Below are 21,296 nucleotides of genomic sequence, written 5' to 3' on the forward strand. Positions count from 1 at the left end.
AAGGTTAATGAAGTGTTAGAAATATCTAATGAAAATTCAGATATGTTTGTATTATTAAACATCTTGGTAATACTGTGCAGGTTTGTTTTTTTTTTTATTTCTTGCTTTTGGATGATCTGTGTATGTTCTTAGAATAGTATAAATACGTCACTGTACAAAACTCCTAAATTCTCGCTATCAATTTAAAGAACCAACTACTGACTGATCACGGGCATAATCCACTGATGAAGAAAGTATTTGATGTATACCTCTGCTTCCTTCAAAAGAATCAGTCTGAAACAGCACTGAAAAATGTCTTCAATGCTTTAAGGGCACTTATTTTTAAGGTAAGAAGTTTAAAAATAATTAATCTTCAAGTACTTATCCGGTTCTTTAGTTAACAATATACTAAGTAAAAATTTAAGAACTAAAATCCCAAATTCAAATTGGTGCGTAAGGACCAATCTGACCCCAACAGTGTTGAATACTTGTCCTTTGAATTGCTGTAAAAATTGTTTTGTGTCATGAACTGTCTATTTTTTCCACAGTTTGGGCATAATAATATATTTGTATTTTTCTTGACATGCTTATTTTATCAAGAACTGGAGCTAATTTTAAGGAATAATTTCTTTCTTTTCTACTTTTTCCTCAGTTTCCCTCTACATTTTATGAAGGTAGAGCTGATATGTGTTCTGCGCTGTGCTACGAAATTCTGAAGTATTGTAATTCCAAACTGAGTTCAATTCGTACTGAAGCTTCACAGTTACTGTACTTCTTAATGAGAAATAATTTTGATTACACAGGGAAGAAGTCTTTTGTTAGGACACATCTGCAAGTTAGTATACTTCATTCCTTCTTTTTTTAAATGTTTTATTTGTAGATGTGCAGTTGCATACCAGTGTGGAAAGCCCTGTCAGATAAAAACATGAAAGACTTTATTAGGGGTTCAAGCAAGGCTGGTACTGTTCTAAGAGTAAGAAGATGGCAATAAAAGTATGTTCAGTACAAGGAAATACTTAAAAACAATTGGGTGGCCCTGTGTTTCATAGGAAATAATTTTTCTTTGTCAGCAGCAAATGTTTGTTTTGTAGATGTTTTTCTGATTGTTAAATGGCATACCCTGTGGCATCTGGAAAAGAGAAGAAAGCAGCAACAAGCACGTAAAAGTCTAAAATAAATACGTAGAAAAATGTGTGTTGTGACAAGGCTGGGGCAATAGTTAACTAGTTTACTACTTTTATGACATCTGGCTAGTTCACCTAGCAGTCGGTCTTCAGAGCAAAGGATGCATGTGCATTAAGTTTACATGTCTATTTTTTCTTGCCTATGTTATTGTACAAGTAACTTTGGGAAAAAAATCAAATATAATTTTACTTATGGGGATAATCTTTCAATGAAAAAGAAAAAACTTCCTTTGTAATTGCTTCATAGATACATCTCAAGGGTATTTCATGAAATACGCACTAACAAGACATTTGTTTCTGTCAAGGTTATTATTTCAGTAAGCCAGTTAATTGCTGATGTTGTTGGAATTGGAGGAACTAGGTTTCAGCAGTCTCTTTCCATCATCAATAATTGTGCCAATAACGACAGAATTATAAAGGTCTGTTTTCATTCTTCTTTCCATACTGTAAAAGGATGCTTAAACTCTCTCATAGCATCTTTTGCAATTAGGTGTCAACTTTTTATTGTGCAAAGAATAGAAAAAGATATTAGTTAACCTAACTTTTCCATGTTTTAGCACACTACATTCCCTTCTGATGTTAAGGATTTAACAAAACGGATTCGTACAGTACTGATGGCTACGGCTCAGATGAAGGAGCACGAGAATGATCCAGAAATGCTTGTAGACCTCCAATACAGTTTGGCAAAGTCTTATGCTAGTACACCTGAACTAAGGAAGACATGGTTAGACAGCATGGCAAGGATCCATGTTAAAAATGGAGATCTTTCAGAGGTAAGAGGAAAAAAGTCAAACTAGTTTGAGCTTTGTAGTAAACTTTAGTTTATCTTTCTTGAAATGGAATGTACTATATGTAGTTGTTAGTGTGTTAATAATAAGCATTTTTAATAAATTTTGAATTGTTAGAAGATTAGTTTCAATGGCTGATAGGTTTTTGTCCTTTGCAAGTATATCTGTAAGTCATTTCTGATTACTTAAGTAACATATATGTTTAACAACTGTAGTTGAGATACTACTAAGCCAGGAAAGCTAATGCAAACCATGGAAGACACAGACCTTCTATTTAAATGTATCTTTGTTATCACTTAAAGCCACTCCTTGAATTCCTCTCCAGTTGCCTTTACAGAATTAGCTTGATTCTATTCCAGAGTGCTTACTAAAAAACTGCTAGTGCTCTTAAAATTGACAAATCGAAATTTTTTCGTTTGAAAAAAGAAAGCTATCTGATTTCACTGTGCTGTTAAAATATTTAATTCTAGCAAAAAGGAGAGTTAGGAGTGGGGATTTTTATATGTCTTGATGTAAGTATCTTATCAGCATACAGAATTAATTTTGAGTCTTCCTTCTTTTTCCATCTGAAAGTAAATCATGTTGCATGATGTAATTGGATTTCATAAACATGTCTGTTAAACTTAGCGCCATGTAAGCAAGTAGAAATAGCAGCTGCTATCTTTCTTACTCACGTCTTAGTACTAGAATTCTTTTCTTCTATATCGTAGCAGCACAGAAGGCATATGCGATACCCTGTTATTAGCTTATATTTTGAAGGAAACAACTTCAGCTCTCTAGGAAGACAAAAGCTCTTTTAGTCCTTTTCAGGTCTGTTTTTAATTTTTTGTTGAAGATTTAGAATCTTTGACTGTAGGACTAGATGACGATCTCTGCAAATCACCAAGCCCAACCCCATACAAAATATGAATTAGAGAGGATTTCTAATAGATACTTACCTTTTTCCTTCGCGTCCAGAGTCTAAGATTCTGCAGCCTCCATATGTAAACTGTTCAACTGAGAATTACAATTAGATTAACACTTTACTGTAAGCCTAAACCTTTTTAGTAAAAGAAGAGTATTGAACATTTTATTTTTTGTCCTTTCTGTGGAGAAAAGTCATCAGTGTCAAGTTCATAAAGTATCTCAAGTGTTTGAAGACAACTCTTGTCCCTCTTCTTTTTCTTCTGTTTCCAGACTACACCAACCAAATTCCTCCCAATTCCATTTGTAGGTCAGGCCTCTTTTCTTCTTTTGCTGCTTTCAAATGATCTGTCACCATTTTTGGTTTTCTACATTTTCTTGGTCTAGAGCCAAAAGCTGGACAAAACAGGTTAGCAGAACAACCATCAAATGTTGAGCAGAATAATTAATAGCTCTTTTGTTTCACATAACACTTAAATCCCAAAAAAAGGTTGGCCTGTTTTTATTATAGTGTGGCATTCCTATCTTGTAATTTGTGATCTGTGGTCACTCTCAGGTTATGTCCTGCTGTCTATGCTACTCAGTGCTCTGGTAAAGAAGGGGTGAGTGCTCTTGCACAGTTATTGTTTTGCATAAATGAGGTGGATAATTTTTACCCCAATCATAGGGCATATCCTGCAAATCAGCAAAAAGGAAAACCAAAGAATTATCTCAGGCTAAGCGTTCTTATATACCTTGGTTTTAGTAGTTCCATTATAATTGTAATTTATAAGATTGTTACTATTTCTGTTTTAGGCGGCAATGTGCTATGTCCATGTAGCAGCACTGGTTGCAGAATATCTCACACGAAAAGGTATGATTTTGAAATCTTACTTTAATACTTATGTTTTTTCATTATAGTTTAGGAAAAGCAATAGTTTCCCTGAGGAAGCTGTAGGCATTTCAGTGTTCACCAAGGAAAAAAGTCTGACCTAACCAGATAGCATACTTACATATTTAAGAGTATACTTGCATATCTAAGAGGCAGCATTTCAGATGAAGGTAAAGTACAATTTTTAGGAAAGTAAAAATTTTAATTTTACACCAGAGCTGCTAATAGCTGAAGTCAGTCCCTTTCTAAAGCAAACTTATCAGTGAATATTGTTGTTAAACAAGTAGTCTCTCACCTCATATAGGGAAACCTGGCATTGTCAAAGAAGTCAAAATAAATGTGTACAAATTTTCAGATGCTGAGTCAGTGATAATAGTGCTCAGAATGCTTCACCTGTCTTGGTGTCCTGTGCTAGCAGCTGTCTGTAAAAGTGGGTTTCTGATGACCCTTGAGATAGGGTAGAAAATTACCTTTCATCTATAGGATCAAAAGAGTTCTCAGTCAGGGATCTGAGAAAAGATTATATGGCTTCTATTTAGAAAAACAGATCTCTAGAAGAAAATTTCAGAAACCTGTTGGGACTGATTATGATGTTGAGCTAGTGTTTTGGTTTGGTAGGCAAATCCATGTGTGCAGCTTTTTAGCTTTGCCTTTGCATGACAGTTCAAAATGAAGCAAAGTCATGGGTCTACAATATGCCTTTTTTCTGTTCCTTTTGTGTCTCTTGCCAGATACTTATGTAGTGTATAGGCTATCCCCTCTGCCCCAATGATTTCAGAAGCTACTGAGCCCAAATCTGAAACTAAGTTGCTTGTCAAAGTTACTATGCCCTCTTGAAAGTCTGATAACAACTAACTGATAACTGGTGATAATCTGTATGGATTTGTGATTCCTTTGGGTGATCTGCTATTTTTGTTTACGTGAAAAATTCAACTGCTGTGTTGCCAGAAAGTGTTACTCAAATATTGATAATGTTCTGTACAATGCCTTTTTTTTTGGTAGTGGGTTGAAATCTCAACATTTTACTGCATAATGTTTTTACAGCAGCTGTATTACAACCATTTGCTTTATGTCTTGTTGGATCTTTCCCATTCCACAACACAGTGCCGTAAAATGTAGGATAAAATAGAGATTTCACTACTGTTGAAGTCTGTGGAAAAAATGAATTGGTTGGTATGGGAGTAGACCAGATGAAGAGTCAGAGATATTGGGCAAATGAGACTTTTTGTTGTACAAATTAGGCTTATTAAGTCTTGCTTTCCATGAACAGTAACGCAACTCCATGGTATTTCAGGGAGCAGTAAAACCTGTGGTCATCAGACTCCCACTTGAGCAGAAAGAATCTTTGTAGGAATGAGCTGTAAAATAAATAGGTGCAGGTCCTTGAGCTTCTGTAGTATTTACTGATTGCTCTAGAGGCTTTAATTAAGAGAGGTTTTGGCCAGAAATCCTGATTTCTTAATTCAGCAGTCTGATATGATAAAAAAAGATCTAAACACAATCGGTAAAAGACGTAGGGTTTGTGTCCGAAACCTCATTTTTCCTAAATACTTATTTCAGTAAAGGAGTTAGAGCGCTGGGGTGTTTTTCTTGCTTGTAGCCTGACTTTCTGTACCTACAGCTGAATAATCTGGTTTGCCATCCTTCGATCATTTTTGTATGGTTGATGTCAGTCCATTCAGATTGTTCAGACTGGGGAAGCTCATATGCCAGGGCCTGTTCATGTATCCAGTTCCAGCATTAATTCATGCCTGTTTAATTAAATACTGTAAAAGTTACCTTGATTAACTTAGACTTAGGGTGGGGTAGATTAGACACTGGTTTAAGATAAAATAGGAAGATTCAGACACTACTTATTTTGGTAGGTAAGAGTCCAGATACCAACACTTGTGTTTTTTAAAACCTATTTATACTTACACGGTAGTGTGAGGTCTAGTATTTTCATCATGTAGTGGGAGGCTGGATTATTTATTTATTTATTTACTATTTTGGTGCTAAGCATGTTTAAATATGGCTTCTGCCTTATCCAGTGTCACAAAATGACCTAGCGATATCCTGATGGAGAAAAGTAAATTTGTCTGTTTTTCTTTTTGAATGACAGGGATGTTTAGGCAAGGATGTACTGCTTTCAGAGTAATCACACCTAATATAGATGAAGAAGCTTCAATGATGGAGGATGTTGGAATGCAAGATGTTCACTTCAATGAAGTAAGTAAACATAAGAGTGTTAGAATTGAAGTGCTGTTTGTTTTTCCAAGTTTTGCGTTTCAATCCGGAGGCTGACTAACATGATGGACGTTATAATTGTTTTCTTAGCTGTTGTTCTTATCCTAAAACTGAAAAAAACCAAACCTCTGTGAGCTGGCCCAGCTTTAGAGAATTTACTATATACATATATTTTAAATAAAGCAATAGCACATCAACTCAACACTGCTATTGGAATAAAAATAAGCAAAATGGGGTTTTAAGCTACTTGACGGGATGAACGCTAATGTGGCTTATTTATTAGAGTTAACAAGATCTGGTTTTTTTAAAACTGACTTTGATTTAGATTGTTACTTCACCAGCAATCATGAAAATGTATTCACTGTGTTTTGCTGGGTTGCAGTTTCCCTAAGCAAATATGCCATAACAATGAAAGTGGTTTTACTGACACCAGATTTGCATCAATGTTTTTTTATTTTCTTTTTTTTTTTTTTTCTTTTTCTGGCTTAAGTTTCACTCCTTATGTCTTAGCTGATCCATCTGCGCTGGCTCTACAGTAAATTTTACCATTTAGAAGCCTATATGAAATGATTATGAATACTCTTGCTCATGAAGAGCTATGTCTATGCTATGTATTTGCCAGTATAGGTGGGGGAGGGAGGGGCAGACCACTACTTCCAGTAGCTGTGTTAGAAAAATTCCTGGTGTGTAAGCATAATTGTGCAACAAAAAGTACTTTTCTTTTGTGTTTTAGTTTGTATATGGTGAAGGTGTATGACAAAATTATTTGACTGTGCAAATTGTGGCTGTGCCAACAGACTTAGGAGGAACAGATGAAAGACTTGGGGTCTTAAGCCTGGGTTTAGGCTCAGGGTACCTGTGTTTTCCTCCTAAGATCTGGTACTGCTTTGCTCTATAGCTTTAAGACAACAATTGTTGACTTGCCTTCTTCTGGGAAGGCAGAAGTTGCAATTACTTGAAATGAGAAATATGGTGCTTTTTCTTTCCAAAGATGCCCAATAGCAGATTGCTTTTTTGGAATTTATGTGCTATATTCTTTAAATCACTGATTCTCCTGATCCAGCGTGGAACTTAGCATGTTACTCAAAGCAAAGTGTAAGCTGCTCTGAGTAAGCCTAGAGTTGTGTTTCTAGTGACTACTGCTGATGGAAACTTCTGTTAGCAATTTGTGTCAGTGTCTACCTGACAAATCATTTGTCAGAGCTAAATTCTTTTGTGTTTTTTAAATTGGAAGGTCTTTACTCTTTTTCTCATTAGTCAGTCCCTGCAAAAAGAATATACTGCTTTTTCTGGGTCATTGAACTCTGCGCAAATTTATTTCCATCTCTCAGTATTTCCATGGAATGGAAGTAAGCCAGAGGGAAATTATAAGCCCGTGGAGCTTGCAAATGGATCAAACCTTGCCAAATTTAATTTTTCCCTGCATGCAATCCTTTTTAAACTTAACCATGTAGTATTCTAACTGATTAAAAATTGAAAAAAAGTTACTATTTTTCAGATAACTCCTTATAGTTCACCGAGAAAGAGCAATAATAGGGAAGAACTGTTTGTTTTTTAGTAGACTAAAAATCATGGATAAATTAAGATGACTAGTAATTTAAAGAAACGTCAAAACAGGTAGTCTAGTTGTTACATGGATAGGAACATATCCATATATGGAGCGTTTCCTCAGTACGTTCTTATGTAAGCAAAACTGTATTAGCCTAAGGAAAAAAATCATATGACAGATCAGTTAGAATCAGAAAGCAGAACATATCTTTCAAGCTGTACTTTACTACTACTGAGCAAAAGGATATTTTGATGGGAATTCTTCCTATACATGGTAACAAGAGTCATGTAGAAATTCTTTCTCAAAAAATTGGGATTTCCCTTGATGCTAGTTAGTTTAGAGTTAAATCTCCAAAAGAGTAATTACAAGTCGGGGGGGGGGGGGAGGTCAAGGGGACCCCTACAAGTTTCTAAAAGGGGCAAAATGTCTTTTATATTCTCCAGTTTATATAAAGTCTTCCTAATTAAGTGAAATTTGCTTTAAGACTTTGCAGTTTCTCATTTAAACAATTGAATTTTTCAAAATTCTCTGTTTAATTCTCATTTTTAAAAGAATTCTCTCTCAGGCCAGGGTTATCCTGACTCATTTCCTAAACCAGGCAGTTGGAAAAACAAAATTTTGTTGTGCGTGTGGGTTTTTTGTGCATTGTTTGTTAAAACAAAAAAAAAGTTACTCTGTGTGTTTCATTAGAACAGTTGTTTACCCAGACAGCCTATTCAGCAGCACAAGTCAAAATTCTCCTTGCAGAACTAAAAATCTTCTGGGTGTCAGAAATAGGAAGGTAAAAGCCTGGAACCTGATATCCTTTCCATGCTAGACTGCTGCAAGCAGCCCATCTGTGAGAGAACTAAGCTATGGCTAACAGGCCTGTGGCAGGTGCCAGATTCCACCCAGATTAAGGTTGGAAAGAATTTCATTTAGAAGTGGTTTTTTTTTCCAAAATAGACTCTGCCAGAATACAGCTCCATCACAGATATTACATCAGTCTCTGCCTTCCTATTTCTCTTGTTAGCTGTGGCTTTCCATGAGAGGAGTTATTCTAACTTGCAGATTGGTAAATGAAAGAGCTTCACAGCTCAGATGGTATTGACATGCAGTGTAATTCAATATATTAAAGCACTTTATGAAAAACAGAAAGAGGTACTTAACCAAACATACAAGCTACTTTAAGTATGGTGGTGAAGGCTGGTGTTCTTCAGGGATACTCAGGCTGATGTTGTTCAACATCTTCATTAGCAATGTAGGTTATGGGATACAGTATATCAAGTTTGTGGATGAAACTAAACGGAGGGATCTCAGACTGAGGGAACACAGAAGCATCTCGAAGTTCTAGGTAGACAAGTGCAAAGCCTTGCATCTGTGAAAAAAATCACCCAATGTGCCAGTATGGGCTGGGGATTGACTGGCTGGGCAGCAGCTCTGCAGAAAGATCTGGGAGTTGTAGTGGACAAGAGGTTGAATGGGAACCAGCAGCATAGCCTTGTGGTAACACAGGCCAACTGCATGCTGGGTTGTATTAGAAAGAGCATAGAGTCAAGAAGTGGAGGGAAGTGGGTTTTCCTGCTTCTGCTTGGCATTTGTTGCGCCCCATCTGTAATCTTGTGCCCAGCACTGGCCCTCCAAAGTCAAGAGGGATATCAACAAACTAGAAAAAGTCCAGCTCCTAAGGTGGTTAGTGGAAGAATCAGACTCTTCTAAGAGGCGTGTCTTAAAAGAGCAAGAGGCCGTTCTCACAGGTTACAAGGGAAACTCTGATAGAAAGAAGTTTTTCCCATATACCCAGTGAGGATGGATAAGCATTGAGACTGGTGGCACAGAATGTTGTGTTCTTTTCCCCCTCCTCACAGCTCTCTCACATGAAGCTTTTGTTCTTCATATTTTTTTCCTGTGTGCAAACAAAATTTTACAGCTTTGCTGCATTTGGATGCCCTCTGGCGTCTGAGTTAACTCTTGTCATAAAAGAGTGTTTGTGGACAGCCCTCGTGGTCCAGCAGTGACACTGGTCTTTCAGTTCTCCCACCTGGTTGCTGAGGATGGACATACTGGGGAGTCTATACAACCCGATAATGATTTGGGGGAAGGAGGAGATGTTTTAGGGACCATTGCAGGACATGCATAAAGGTAGCATTTTTCAGTCTTTTTGCTCTTGGTATTAAAGTTGTTTTTTCTTAGTGATGTCTTTATGCTGTCTTAGTCCCCTACCAAAGGGAGGACAGGACTAGAGTAGCATTGGATCCCTTCTAAGGGTAAAAGGAGTTATTTCCATCTTCTGGCTTCACTAATACAATGCAAGAGTGGTACCAGAAGGTCTCAAGAGGTAGAAATGTCATGTCTTCTGACACCTCTCAGTCTTAGACTTGGATTCTTGTGAAGATTCTTGGAGCTCCAGACATGTTTGAAGAGGACTGAGGTCTGTTAGGGTATGTGAATGTGAATGGGCTTCTTCACCATAGTTCTGTCACACTCAAACCATGACTAAGTACTTGACAGCTTTGTCACAGGAGCTCTAAGCTGTTCCATAATATCTGTAAAATTGTTTGTTATAACTGAGTTAATGGAGTTAGCAAGTTAATTTTAAATTTATTAAAACTAGAGAAAAGTAATAATGCTATCTTAGTTTTGTTACGCTTATTGAAGTAGAAGATATTAAATGCATGGAAAACAAAGAATTATGACAAACTGAAGAAAGGGACATTATAATTATGATGTAACTGCTCTAATGCTAAATGTATGCTTCCATTCTAATGTACAGGTAAGCATAGCTCTTATTTAACATTAAATAACTATCTTTTCGTGACAAGGATATTAAGATCAAACGCAACAAAGCCAAGGTGTTTTTCTTCTTGTAACTGTTTTGACCCTTCAGGATTTCTCAGCTTCTCTAACTGTTGTTATATGTCTTTTCATTCTGGGCCAAGTACACCAAATTCTACTGTTGTACCTTGATAATTACTTCTGAGTACAGATCTTGGTATTGTATCTTTTTGCGTTATTGTTGATGTAATGTGTTTGATAGTTTTCTCCAGAACCATTACAGTCAAGTGTTTGTATAGCTGTCTTTTAAAAATAATGTTCTTTGTGCAAAACTACAAAACCCCAAGGAAACAACACTTTGAAAAAACATGTTACAAGGTAAGACAAGTTTGGGTTCTCATAACGGGTGTCATCTGTAGACTTAAGAGGTCAGGAGTATCTAAAACAAAAATGCTGTTCCTGGTAAATACAAAGGGTACAGGTGCACACTCAGACCATTCTGGTTTGTTTTGTTTCCTTTTAACAATTTTTGATTGCCACGATAATTTAAATTGCTATGTGTAGATAATTTTGTTCTGAGGCAGGATCTCCTTTTTCACTGGGAAGACCTTTGGTATAGTTATTTGCCATGCTTTTCATAAGTACTGAGTTGTTTCACTTTTTCAAACGTGTATCCCAATCTAGGATGTGCTGATGGAATTGTTGGAGCAGTGTGCTGATGGACTCTGGAAGGCAGAACGCTATGAGCTCATAGCTGACATATATAAACTTATAATTCCCATTTATGAAAAACGGAGAGACTTTGAGGTACTAAATTCATCATAAGTAAATTTGAACAAGAAAAAAATCCTAATTTTTCTAGTCTAAGTGTGCGACACACTGCACAGGAGTATTACAATTGTAACTTAAATATCAATGTGTTGAGATCTTTGCTTTAATTTTAAATAATTAATGTTTTTCTTTAACTTTTAATTATTTATATTTATTTAATCTTACATATTGTCGTTCTGATACAAGTGCTAAATCTATTACTATTGTTCAATAATGCGATGTCTTTAGTTGTTACCTACAATGACATCATTGTTATTTTAAGATGGGAAAGCTCTAAGTTATTCTTTTATCCCATTATATGTTTTCTTTCATTTTTAGAGGCTTGCTCATTTATATGACACACTTCATCGAGCATACAGTAAAGTAACAGAAGTTATGCATACAGGCAAGAGACTGCTGGGAACTTATTTCAGGGTAGCGTTCTTTGGTCAGGTGAGTATTATTTAACTTTCATTTGTCTGCTCTATGCAGTGAGGGAAACCGGAATTGGTTTTACAAGGTATACTATTTCATCACCTATCTTGATACCATGACATAAAACGCACAAGAAATACGGTCTGTAAGAAATAATTAAACACCATCAATAATTTAGTTTAAAACATTGTTCAGTTCCGATACAATTCTTCCTTATTTTCCTCAGTAAATTTTTTGCATTTTTTTTCCTTTTTCTTCTTTTATTTACTACCTTAAGGCAGCGGTAAGTTTTCTGTAATGGCGGTTCTTAGCAATGTATTGACTTAATGTCTGTAGTGCTACATTGTTGTTTGCAAGGCTGCTTCTTAGATTGGTGTGCATTAATAGCCATTGCAATTAAGAAAACCCCATTCAGTTCCATTTAGAGAACGAATCACTTTGCTATGCATCAGTATTGCATGCTTCAAACAAAAGTTCTGGCTGTGTATTGGACAGCTTCACATCCTCTAATATATGTCTAGAATGCATATGTATCAGTATGGTATCACGCAGTATCAAGTAATACACTTTCTACGTGCATAGCCCAGTTGCTAATGTTCAGCCGAGCATGGAGAATTGTAAAATACTCTGAGCAGTATAACTTTACATGTATTCTGTTGTCTTTTATAACTTTATAGCAATACCAGTTTACAGACAGTGAAACAGATGTTGAGGTAATTACAGTAACTGCTTACAAAGCAAGCAATGCAGTAACAATTACTGCATTTCACCTTAGTCTGATGTGGGTATTTTTGTCAATCTAGCCTGTGTTTATACATGATATGTTGTGCTTCTCTATTTTGTCTGTTTCGTTTATGACAAAAATATTTATTTTCTGATTTCAAACATGAACTCAGACACGGCTTGTTGTTTTAAACCAATGACCTGTTTCACTTTCCCTGCACTCTATATTGCATTTAGTTATGGTTTTAAAACAAATGCTTTATGTAATAAAAATAAAGAAGTGTATGCCAATATTGTACAACATAAAATTAAGACTTTTACATAAATTAAATTTCATTTTCTGGAATTAATTTTTTATTACCAAATGAAGAAATTTTTCAGATTATTTTTATGTAAACCATTGCCAAAATACTCACTTGTGAATCAGATAGCCCTGTTGGGCAACAAGATGTCTTTTTTGGCAAGTGAAACAGTGCTAAAAGCTCACTTTTAAATAAAAGTGAAGAAAAGCTATCCCAAAAGCTTGGCACATCATAAAATTACAACAAATCTTTAAAATTTTAACTATGTTTCCATTACCTTTCACTCATTCTGTAGTACATAAATGTATTTTTCTGTTGGTTTTTTTTTTATTCTCTTAGGAATCTTTTTAAACTTAGATTTTAATTTCTCTTTATTTACGTTTGCTTGAATCCTGATGTTAAATGTTCATACTTGCTTTGAACAACACACATTATATGTTTGTCTTAATCATTGTCCTGTGTGTTTTTTTCCAAGATTTTTATTACTTTATTCTTTTACAGGGATTCTTTGAGGATGAAGATGGAAAGGAATATATCTATAAAGAGCCTAAACTCACACCTCTCTCAGAAATTTCACAAAGACTGCAAAAACTGTACTCTGACAAATTTGGATCTGAAAATGTCAAAATGATTCAGGATTCTGGCAAAGTATGGTCTTTATTGTCTCTAAAAAATTCTAATATATTACTTCCACTAAACCACTTGAAATACTGTGGGACCACTGTCTGTTACTCATTTGGTACACAAACATATGTGTCTAAAAACTCTACTGGTTGGAGGGAGTGAGAGAACTGTCATCTCCTATTAAATTTTTTTATTATTCTTAAAGGTAAACTTAATCTCCGTAGTGTTTCCTCTCAAAATAATAACTGCATCTTAGAACGAATTTGAATTATGATCATATCCTGTGTTACCTTTAGCTATATTTCTTGCCAGTTCATGCACAGTCATTCTTTGGAAGTTTTTCCCATTTCTGCACCTCAAGCACAGAGTCCAAACTTTCTTATGAAGTAAGAAACAGAACAGACCCCTCTTTTGAGAAAAGTACCGTATGTAAATAACTTTTTAACTCTGTGTCAGTTGTTCTTGTTCTCCTTTGCCTATGTCTCTGAGCCTGTTCAATTTTATAAATGCTTGAACTGCAGAAAAAAAAATGCTCACACAAAGTCATCTGGTTAAATCTAGATTTTTGTCATACGAAATGCTTTCCTTTGTAACTGAAGGTTCCAAAACCAGTGAACTGAAGGGGGGCTACAGTATCCCATATGCTGAGAAGAACACATATTGCACAGGATGCCTCTCTGCATTCCTTTCATTCCCTTCCTCAGATAATTCTTAACTTTTGTTTGGAATCAGACTTTATGGTGATCTTCTCATATTACAATTTCCTGACTCCTCTGTTCCTTGATTCTCCCAGTAAGATCACAAAGTTCTGTGCTTCTCAGCCTTAAAGCACCGCAATGGTGGGCTTTTCAGTATTGGAACTTTAAAAGGAGAGGAAGACTTATGCAAGAGCCAGATTTCATGCCATGGAAGGCAAGAGATTTATATTGTAATCTCAGTTTTTCACAGCTCTTCCGGTATACTCTCCTGAATTCTCTGCAATTAATTATAATGCATGTTTGTCAGCATTTGTAGGGAACATTTTTTATCAGCTATATCAGAATGAGCACATAAATTACCACTTAAGTTCCAATCCAATAATCCTGAAAACATTGCAGATTTAAAAAGAAAAAAAAATTCAAGCTGCATGTTCCAATAAAAATGGATAACAGCAGGGAGACCTTAGCTCTATTCCCAGTTTGCTTCAGGACTTACCTGGTGACTTCATGTGTGTATTTGCAGTGGTTTTTTCCCCACTTAGTTTACGGAAGTGAAATGGCTCAGAGGCAGGCAGAGAGAACATGAATATTTGGCATGGGGCAACAACTTTTAGAAGGATGCACAGGTTCATGTTGCCCTCTTTATCCCGTGGTTGGGGGAACTTAAAAAAATAAACAAACAAACAAACAAACAACAAACCTTCATCTATTTAGGGACCCTGTTGGGCAAAGACTTTTGGAAGCCTTATCTATTAGTACTAGAGACTACTTGCTGCTTTTGCCAGATAAAAGATCTGCCAGTCCATGAGTCTTTTACTCATTTAGTTCTAGAAACGAAATGACCTGAATAGTGAAGCCTTCAGTTTGCCCTGCTCTCACCAGTACCTTCTTTGGGACCCTCATACGGTGTCAGAGTTGACACAGACAGGTTGGGGAGTGCCTTCTGAAAGTGATAATCTGAACTATTTACAATGTAGAGTTTTATTATTAATTATTAACTTTTCTTATCACTAGCAATTTTTGGTCTCCTGTCTACTGTTGTATCGGTTGTCATGCAGAACAAGTATTTGTTTCTTGGTTTTCTGTATCTGTGTCTTCCAGTGTTAATCATGGGTACAACTCTGGTTTTGTGTGCAGTTCTGCATATAGCAATTACCGATAATGAGTGTTTAAAAAACCCAAACAAACAAACAAAAACCGACAACAAAAAAAACCCAGACCAACCCCCCAACATGTTGTAATGCATCTAGCTGCATTGTCTTCCTAATACTTAGAAACTGAATGCAGAGAAGCCCAGTGAGAGCATTAATGTTTCCTGTGTTTTCAGTAATTTACAGGTCGAGAGACCAAATTTAATATCTGAAAGTTGTGTGACTACAAATAAATCCACTTTATTCACAATGTAACTATTTAAATTGTTTTCATGTTTTTAAGGTAAATCCAAAGGATCTAGATTCAAAATATGCATATATTCAAGTTACACATGTAATTCCGTACTTTGAGGAAAAAGAGCTGCAAGAAAGAAAAACAGATTTTGAAAGGACTCATAACATTCGTCGCTTTATGTTTGAGATGCCTTTTACTCAAGCTGGTAAAAGACAAGGAGGAGTAGAAGAACAGTGTAAGCGACGGACTATTTTGACAGGTACTGCTTGAATGGAAATCTCCTTTAAAAGACAGCTGCTCTTTTATTTTGTGGGGTTTTTTTAATATTTAATTCTTAATACTAGGTTTTTCTATATGTTGTGTATTTTGTCAGAAAAAATCCTTCGGAAGACTTCACACATGGCTGTTAGAGGCAACAAGAATTGGAAAGTATACCAAAATACTATTAGACAAAACAACCTTTCAAAATCAGTACATACTTGAAAATAAATTGTATTCGAACACTTATAAATGACCATCTGAGAATACCTATATAATTGCGTGATTTCTTACCCCCTAAGCATTGGAAAAAGAGAGTAAAATCTCATATTTGACTCTATTCTAATTACCTTTCACTTTTAAATCATTCTGATTTTTTTTTTAATATTGGAATGTCAGCACCTCTCCTTTCATCCTTCCCTGTGCTCACTTCTCTTTGCTATAAGACATCAGAGAATGGTGGTATTATGCTTGCTGGTTGGGGTATGGGGTTTTTCAGCATTCTTTCAGTCTGTGGACCTGGTAAATGCAGCATTGGTTCTTTTGCCTAAAAGCAGCTAAAAGAGCCCAAAGGCAGGTTCTGGTTTGTTTTCCAGCCTCTGTTTAGTTGTGACTTTAGAGTAATCACTGTGCTTTAGTTTCTCATTTGTTGGCTTTAGAAGGGAGAGTGAGTGCCCATCTATCTCCTCATAGGCTCTATCTTTAAAGATGTTTAGTTTAGTGATACAAAACATTTAAATATCTCTCTTAAAAGTATAATAAAAAGTTATGGTGTGTTTGGTGATGTTTCTGGAGAAGGTGTAAGTCCGATTTTATGAAATAACAAGATGCGCTTTGACTGGAAACGTTAATTCAAATGGTCTGAGTCTCTGTCCTGTATGGATTTTTCCATTTCACTTACTTAAAGCTCGTTTTAGCTGTCAGCTAAAATACTTTTCATATTTTTAGCCAAAGCTGGGTTTCAAATGGGTTTCTTCAAGGGTTAATCCTCAAATAATTTGTTTTTTTTTTTTCCTGGAGCTTCAAGAATTGTGAATCTGGAGTCAAGCTTTCCTTGTTCTTTGGAAAAGACTGTTTGGTGTTTTGTCTCCGTTAAGTGTAATCTTCAGTATCACTGTCTTAATATAGTAGTAAAAGCAACTTAAATTACTTTATATGTTAGCTGTCCATAAGTAATACTTGTGAGGAAATAGAAAATACAACTTCGCTGTTTTTGATTCTTCTCCTCCTTGAGATATGTGGATGATAAGCAATTACTTTTACATTTCTCATATGAATTAAGTTCCAATCATTTATTTCTTGGTTATTATTAGTGGCAGTAATGACAACGATCTTTCTTTGCTGTAATACATGTAAATCTATGCATATTTACATTTTCAGTATTCTGTTTCCTTGTACGTTTGGTAGTATTTCTAATTGTATAATGCGTTATTAAATTGGGCAACTAATTACATCAAAATGAGATTTTTAGCATAAAATTCTATCCAAACACACCTTATTCAAAAACCTTTTTCTAACTGTATTAAACTTGTTTCTGTCCATAGCTATACATTGTTTCCCATATGTGAAAAAGCGCATTCCAGTAATGTACCAGCACCATACAGACTTAAACCCAATTGAAGTAGCCATTGATGAAATGAGTAAAAAAGTTGCAGAACTTAGACAGCTTTGCTCTTCAGCTGAAGTAGATATGATCAAATTGCAGCTGAAGCTACAAGGAAGTGTCAGTGTTCAGGTAAGACCATATACTTTGCCATTCAGCTCTTTCTTTTGCTTCTGTCTCTGATAATTATATAAGAAGCATGTTGTCATTAGTTTCTATGCTGTATATTCAAGAATGTCCTAAATCAGAAATATGCTCGCTGTTTGCAGTTATTTCCAGAATAGGAAAAGCAATAAAAGTATTTCATATAAACACTGATCATGGACAGTTACATGGAAGGATCAAGATTAATCTCTGGAATTTCTGGTGGTATGAGCCCCACCAGATTTGGTATAAAGCTGAAACTACCATAAAACAGTGATTTCTCATATGAGGATGAATGAACATATTCTTGCCTAGATGTAGGTCTGCTCACAGTAGGTTCAACATGGTCTTTATTGCTTTTGTATTTTAGTCAGGTCCCTATGGAGATGAAGAGGGAGTGACAAAATATAGGAGGAGGGTAATAGCAGAAAATCTCACTGTGCAACATTTCGTTTTGCCTAAGGCAAGCAAGAACTGAATGTATAAAGAAACCATCAGATTCACCAAAATAGGATACATAAAGCAGTTGTAGCATGTACAAATCAATATGGTAAGGGTCTTAAGAATGCAATGACAAAAGTGCCTCTCTATCATTTTAACCGATTCAAATCAAAGGAACAGTAAATACAGTTATCTAAAATGAACTGTTGTCATATTGAAATAAAAAAAAAAAAACACCCAAACCCAAACCACCAAGGTTCCAAAATCAGAAAGTTGTTAAGATGGCATTTAGGATGAGAAGGGAGGGGCTCTTACTGTTAATATAAAAGAATAATAGGGATGAGTCAGAAATCATTGAATCCACTTTTCATGTAGGTGCCATAGTAGCGCAACTAAATTTCTGCCAATTAGTGCAGAATTTTCAGCTTGGAAGAGTGTTTTAAATCGATAGGCAGACCAAACTGTAGGAGATGTAACTCATTTTCCTCATTTTCCCACCCTGATTTCATAAACAGAGATGACAAATGGGCACTATCGCCAGTTACGTTGCCACATCATCAAAGTGGTTTCTTTGTGCCAGGACAGGCTCATGCAGAGCGTTATGGAGACCTCTCGTTCTTTTATGTTCTAACCGCAGCAGTCGTCTTATTTCATAAGCCCAGCTTTTCTGAAATCAGTATCTTCTTCTAAGAAAAGCAAATCAGACAGACACCTGTAGTATCTGTTACTGCTAAGACAATATGTCAGAGAACTGCCTTTATTTTGTATTTCTTGTCCTTTTAGGTTAATGCTGGTCCGTTAGCATATGCAAGAGCTTTCCTAGATGATACAAACACCAAAAGATATCCAGACAACAAAGTAAAGCTACTAAAGGAAGTTTTTAGGTATGTTTTTTGGAAGAGAGAAAAAAAAAAAACACTTTCTCCAAGATGTATATCCTAAGAATTTTTTAAGAACTTTTAACTTTTATAGTGTCCTGACTGCATTAAAAACATACTTTAAGCTATCATTTTGGATTAATCTTTTGGATTTTTGTGTTCCTGATTGACATAATTTTTTTTAATTATTGTTTTATCTACATCAGGCAATTTGTTGAAGCTTGTGGGCATGCCCTGGGTGTAAATGAACGACTTATAAAGGAAGATCAGTTGGAATATCAAGAAGAGATGAAGGCCAACTACAGAGAAATGGCAAAAGAGCTTTCTGAAATAATGCATGAACAAGTATGTGCTGAAATTAAATTATACATACCAGCATTCAGAATATAGCTGTAATGTGAAACCACTAGGAGAACTGTGTGTAATGCTTTACACAAAATGTTTGTTTCTTTTCTACCCGCCTCCCCTCCCCCCCCCATTGGACTATAACCCCCTCATTGGACCCTAAGCATATCATGGAGTTGTGGAAGTTCCTCTTTTTTTTTTTTTTTTTTTTTTTTCTCTTTGTGCATTTTCTGCAGATCCTTTCTTGACCTTCAGAATTAAATCTTCCTCATTAAGAAAGTATATCTGGTTAGCACCAGCCTATTTTTTTTTTGTAGGAGAGGAAGACTACAGAAAAGATAAAACAAATTTAATTACATTAGTATATATATGTCATTTATACTTCATAGGTGTAGTAGTCACAGGGGTCTCTCTTCAGTGGCCCAAAAAGTTCATTTTAGTCCATACTTCCTGGTAACTGCAGGGGGATTTGATCTGCAAGCTTAGCCCTTTTTCTTCAGATTTTGGAGGTGTCAGCATTTACTTTTGCAACAAAGAGTTAAACATCTTTCAAGAGGTATTCCAACACATTTTCTTGAGGGGAATCCACTACAGGGAAGCTGGAGATATGAGAAAAGGAAAACCAGAACTCTCGTGGAGTGAGGTGTAGGACCTTGCATCTAGGATCTGTGGTAGAAATGTCTCCTGAATATAGAGGCAGGGATATTATTTCGGGAGGAAGGAAGGGCTGAAGGTTCATGCTTGATCCCTGCCTTCTTGACATTTTTGTTATGATATTCATCACTTCAGGTTCCTTTTCCTTCATCCACTGTTATTTGTATAATCTTTTCCCAGAGCCATGGAGTGGCTCATAGTTCTTAACCCTTGAGTCTTGTATTTCTGGCCCACAAGAAATACCTGTGTTTTCTGATAATATTTTACCTTACAAATACACATCTGCGAGACTTCCTTAGATGTGTGAGCATAATAGCAGCTTTTCTTAGTCTAGGAACCAACGCATTCTAGTCTGGATAACCAGTTGATAAAAAGAGAAGCTCTGAGTTTCTCTTGTCCATACAAAAACTATAGGCTGTACTCAGAAATGAAATTGTACAAGAAAAATCAAACTTGAGACCTACCTGAGGTGTCCAGCCTAGCAGACATTTAAATGCTCTGTTAAACTTACAGGGTTTTTTTAAGATCGCATCCTTTAGATGTACAGTGACTTTATGCATTTACTATTTTCTGACATCTCTAAATTATTATTATGCAAGAAGTACTTGCTCAAACAGCTAGTCAGCTTGCCAGCGTAACAGCTTATCCATAGACTTCTCTAAGAAAGATGTGCCTTTATTCTACCCTTGCTTAGATGGTATCCAAAATTTTTATGGTGATTTTTTTTCTGTTAAAAAATGTGTCAAGTGTCTAAAGTTCATTTCATATGCTTTCTTGCTCTCTGTTATTTCCTGAAGTGGTTTTCTCAGGTACTGTGGTATGAATAGCTCTGTGCTATAATTATGGTGAAGCACAATAATACAGCAAGTGCATAGCCTTTGTTTTCATTCTCTTATTCTTTTGTTACACTATCACAGGGAAAAGCTTATCACAAAACTAACTTCTTTTTTTTAACCACCAATGACAGAGAATGTTATGAAACAAAGTTTGTAGGGACTGACCTGCTCAAGCAGGGGAGTTGGACAAGATGATCTCCAGAGGTCCCTTCCAAGCCCTGCCATTCTGGGATTCTGTGTGTGATGCTATCCTGTCAGAATCCATGTGTTGGTTGTTGTTTTTGGTTGTTGTTTTGGTTTGGGTTTGTTGTTTGTTTTGTTTTTTTTTGGGGGGGGGGGGGACACACACACGACACAAACAAACAAATAAAAGTACCCAGCTAAAAAGCCCCCCCAAAAAAAACCCAGTGTCTTTCAGATATGCTTGTAGAGGAAAAAGTTTTGAAAGATCCCTGGAACAGGAAAAGAAATTGCTTAGCTGACAAAAATGGGACAGTTTTTATTTCAATGTGATATATTGAAAAGCAGAAAGCAGTAGAGGGTTTTAGAAAGGAGGATAACAGCTTGGACAGCTGATCAAGACGATTTAGTTATATGGGAGAATTAGACAGCTGTACAGAAGACCCCTTCAGAAAAGAGAGGAAAATGTTTTGGTCAGATAATTTAATGATAAGAATAATAAATAAAAAATTAATATTCCCCCGGCATAGGAAAAAGTAAAAGGATATAATGACAGTTTGTACACAAGAAAAAAATACTTTGAACTCAATGCAAGATACATATGTTTAAAAAACGCTCAGGTGTGTGAGTGTCCAAAGACTGACATAAGAAAAAGCATGTAATGCCTGAAACTTCAGGAGTTAATCATATTGTCTAAAAGTAAAAAAAGAGAAGAAAGGGCAAAC

General features: G+C 35.8%; 1 protein-coding gene across 9 annotated transcripts in view; it reads left to right on the forward strand.

Moving 5' to 3' along the window:
* Window positions 1-21,296, forward strand: part of DOCK9 (dedicator of cytokinesis 9) — a 134,428-nt gene that overhangs the window by 110,933 nt on the left and 2,199 nt on the right. For all 9 annotated transcript variants that reach the window (XM_064440648.1, XM_064440646.1, XM_064440647.1 and 6 more), the window contains exons 40-52: window positions 189-326; window positions 632-814; window positions 1,469-1,582; window positions 1,721-1,936; window positions 3,650-3,707; window positions 5,827-5,933; window positions 10,939-11,061; window positions 11,404-11,517; window positions 13,026-13,172; window positions 15,281-15,491; window positions 17,035-17,225; window positions 18,462-18,562; window positions 18,763-18,901. In XM_064440648.1, the coding sequence (XP_064296718.1) occupies window positions 189-326; window positions 632-814; window positions 1,469-1,582; window positions 1,721-1,936; window positions 3,650-3,707; window positions 5,827-5,933; window positions 10,939-11,061; window positions 11,404-11,517; window positions 13,026-13,172; window positions 15,281-15,491; window positions 17,035-17,225; window positions 18,462-18,562; window positions 18,763-18,901 (1,842 nt within the window). The remainder of the gene's footprint in view (window positions 1-188; window positions 327-631; window positions 815-1,468; window positions 1,583-1,720; window positions 1,937-3,649; window positions 3,708-5,826; window positions 5,934-10,938; window positions 11,062-11,403; window positions 11,518-13,025; window positions 13,173-15,280; window positions 15,492-17,034; window positions 17,226-18,461; window positions 18,563-18,762; window positions 18,902-21,296) is intronic.

This window comes from Phalacrocorax carbo, chromosome 1, assembly GCF_963921805.1.
Source record: "Phalacrocorax carbo chromosome 1, bPhaCar2.1, whole genome shotgun sequence".
Taxonomy (NCBI): domain Eukaryota; kingdom Metazoa; phylum Chordata; class Aves; order Suliformes; family Phalacrocoracidae; genus Phalacrocorax; species Phalacrocorax carbo.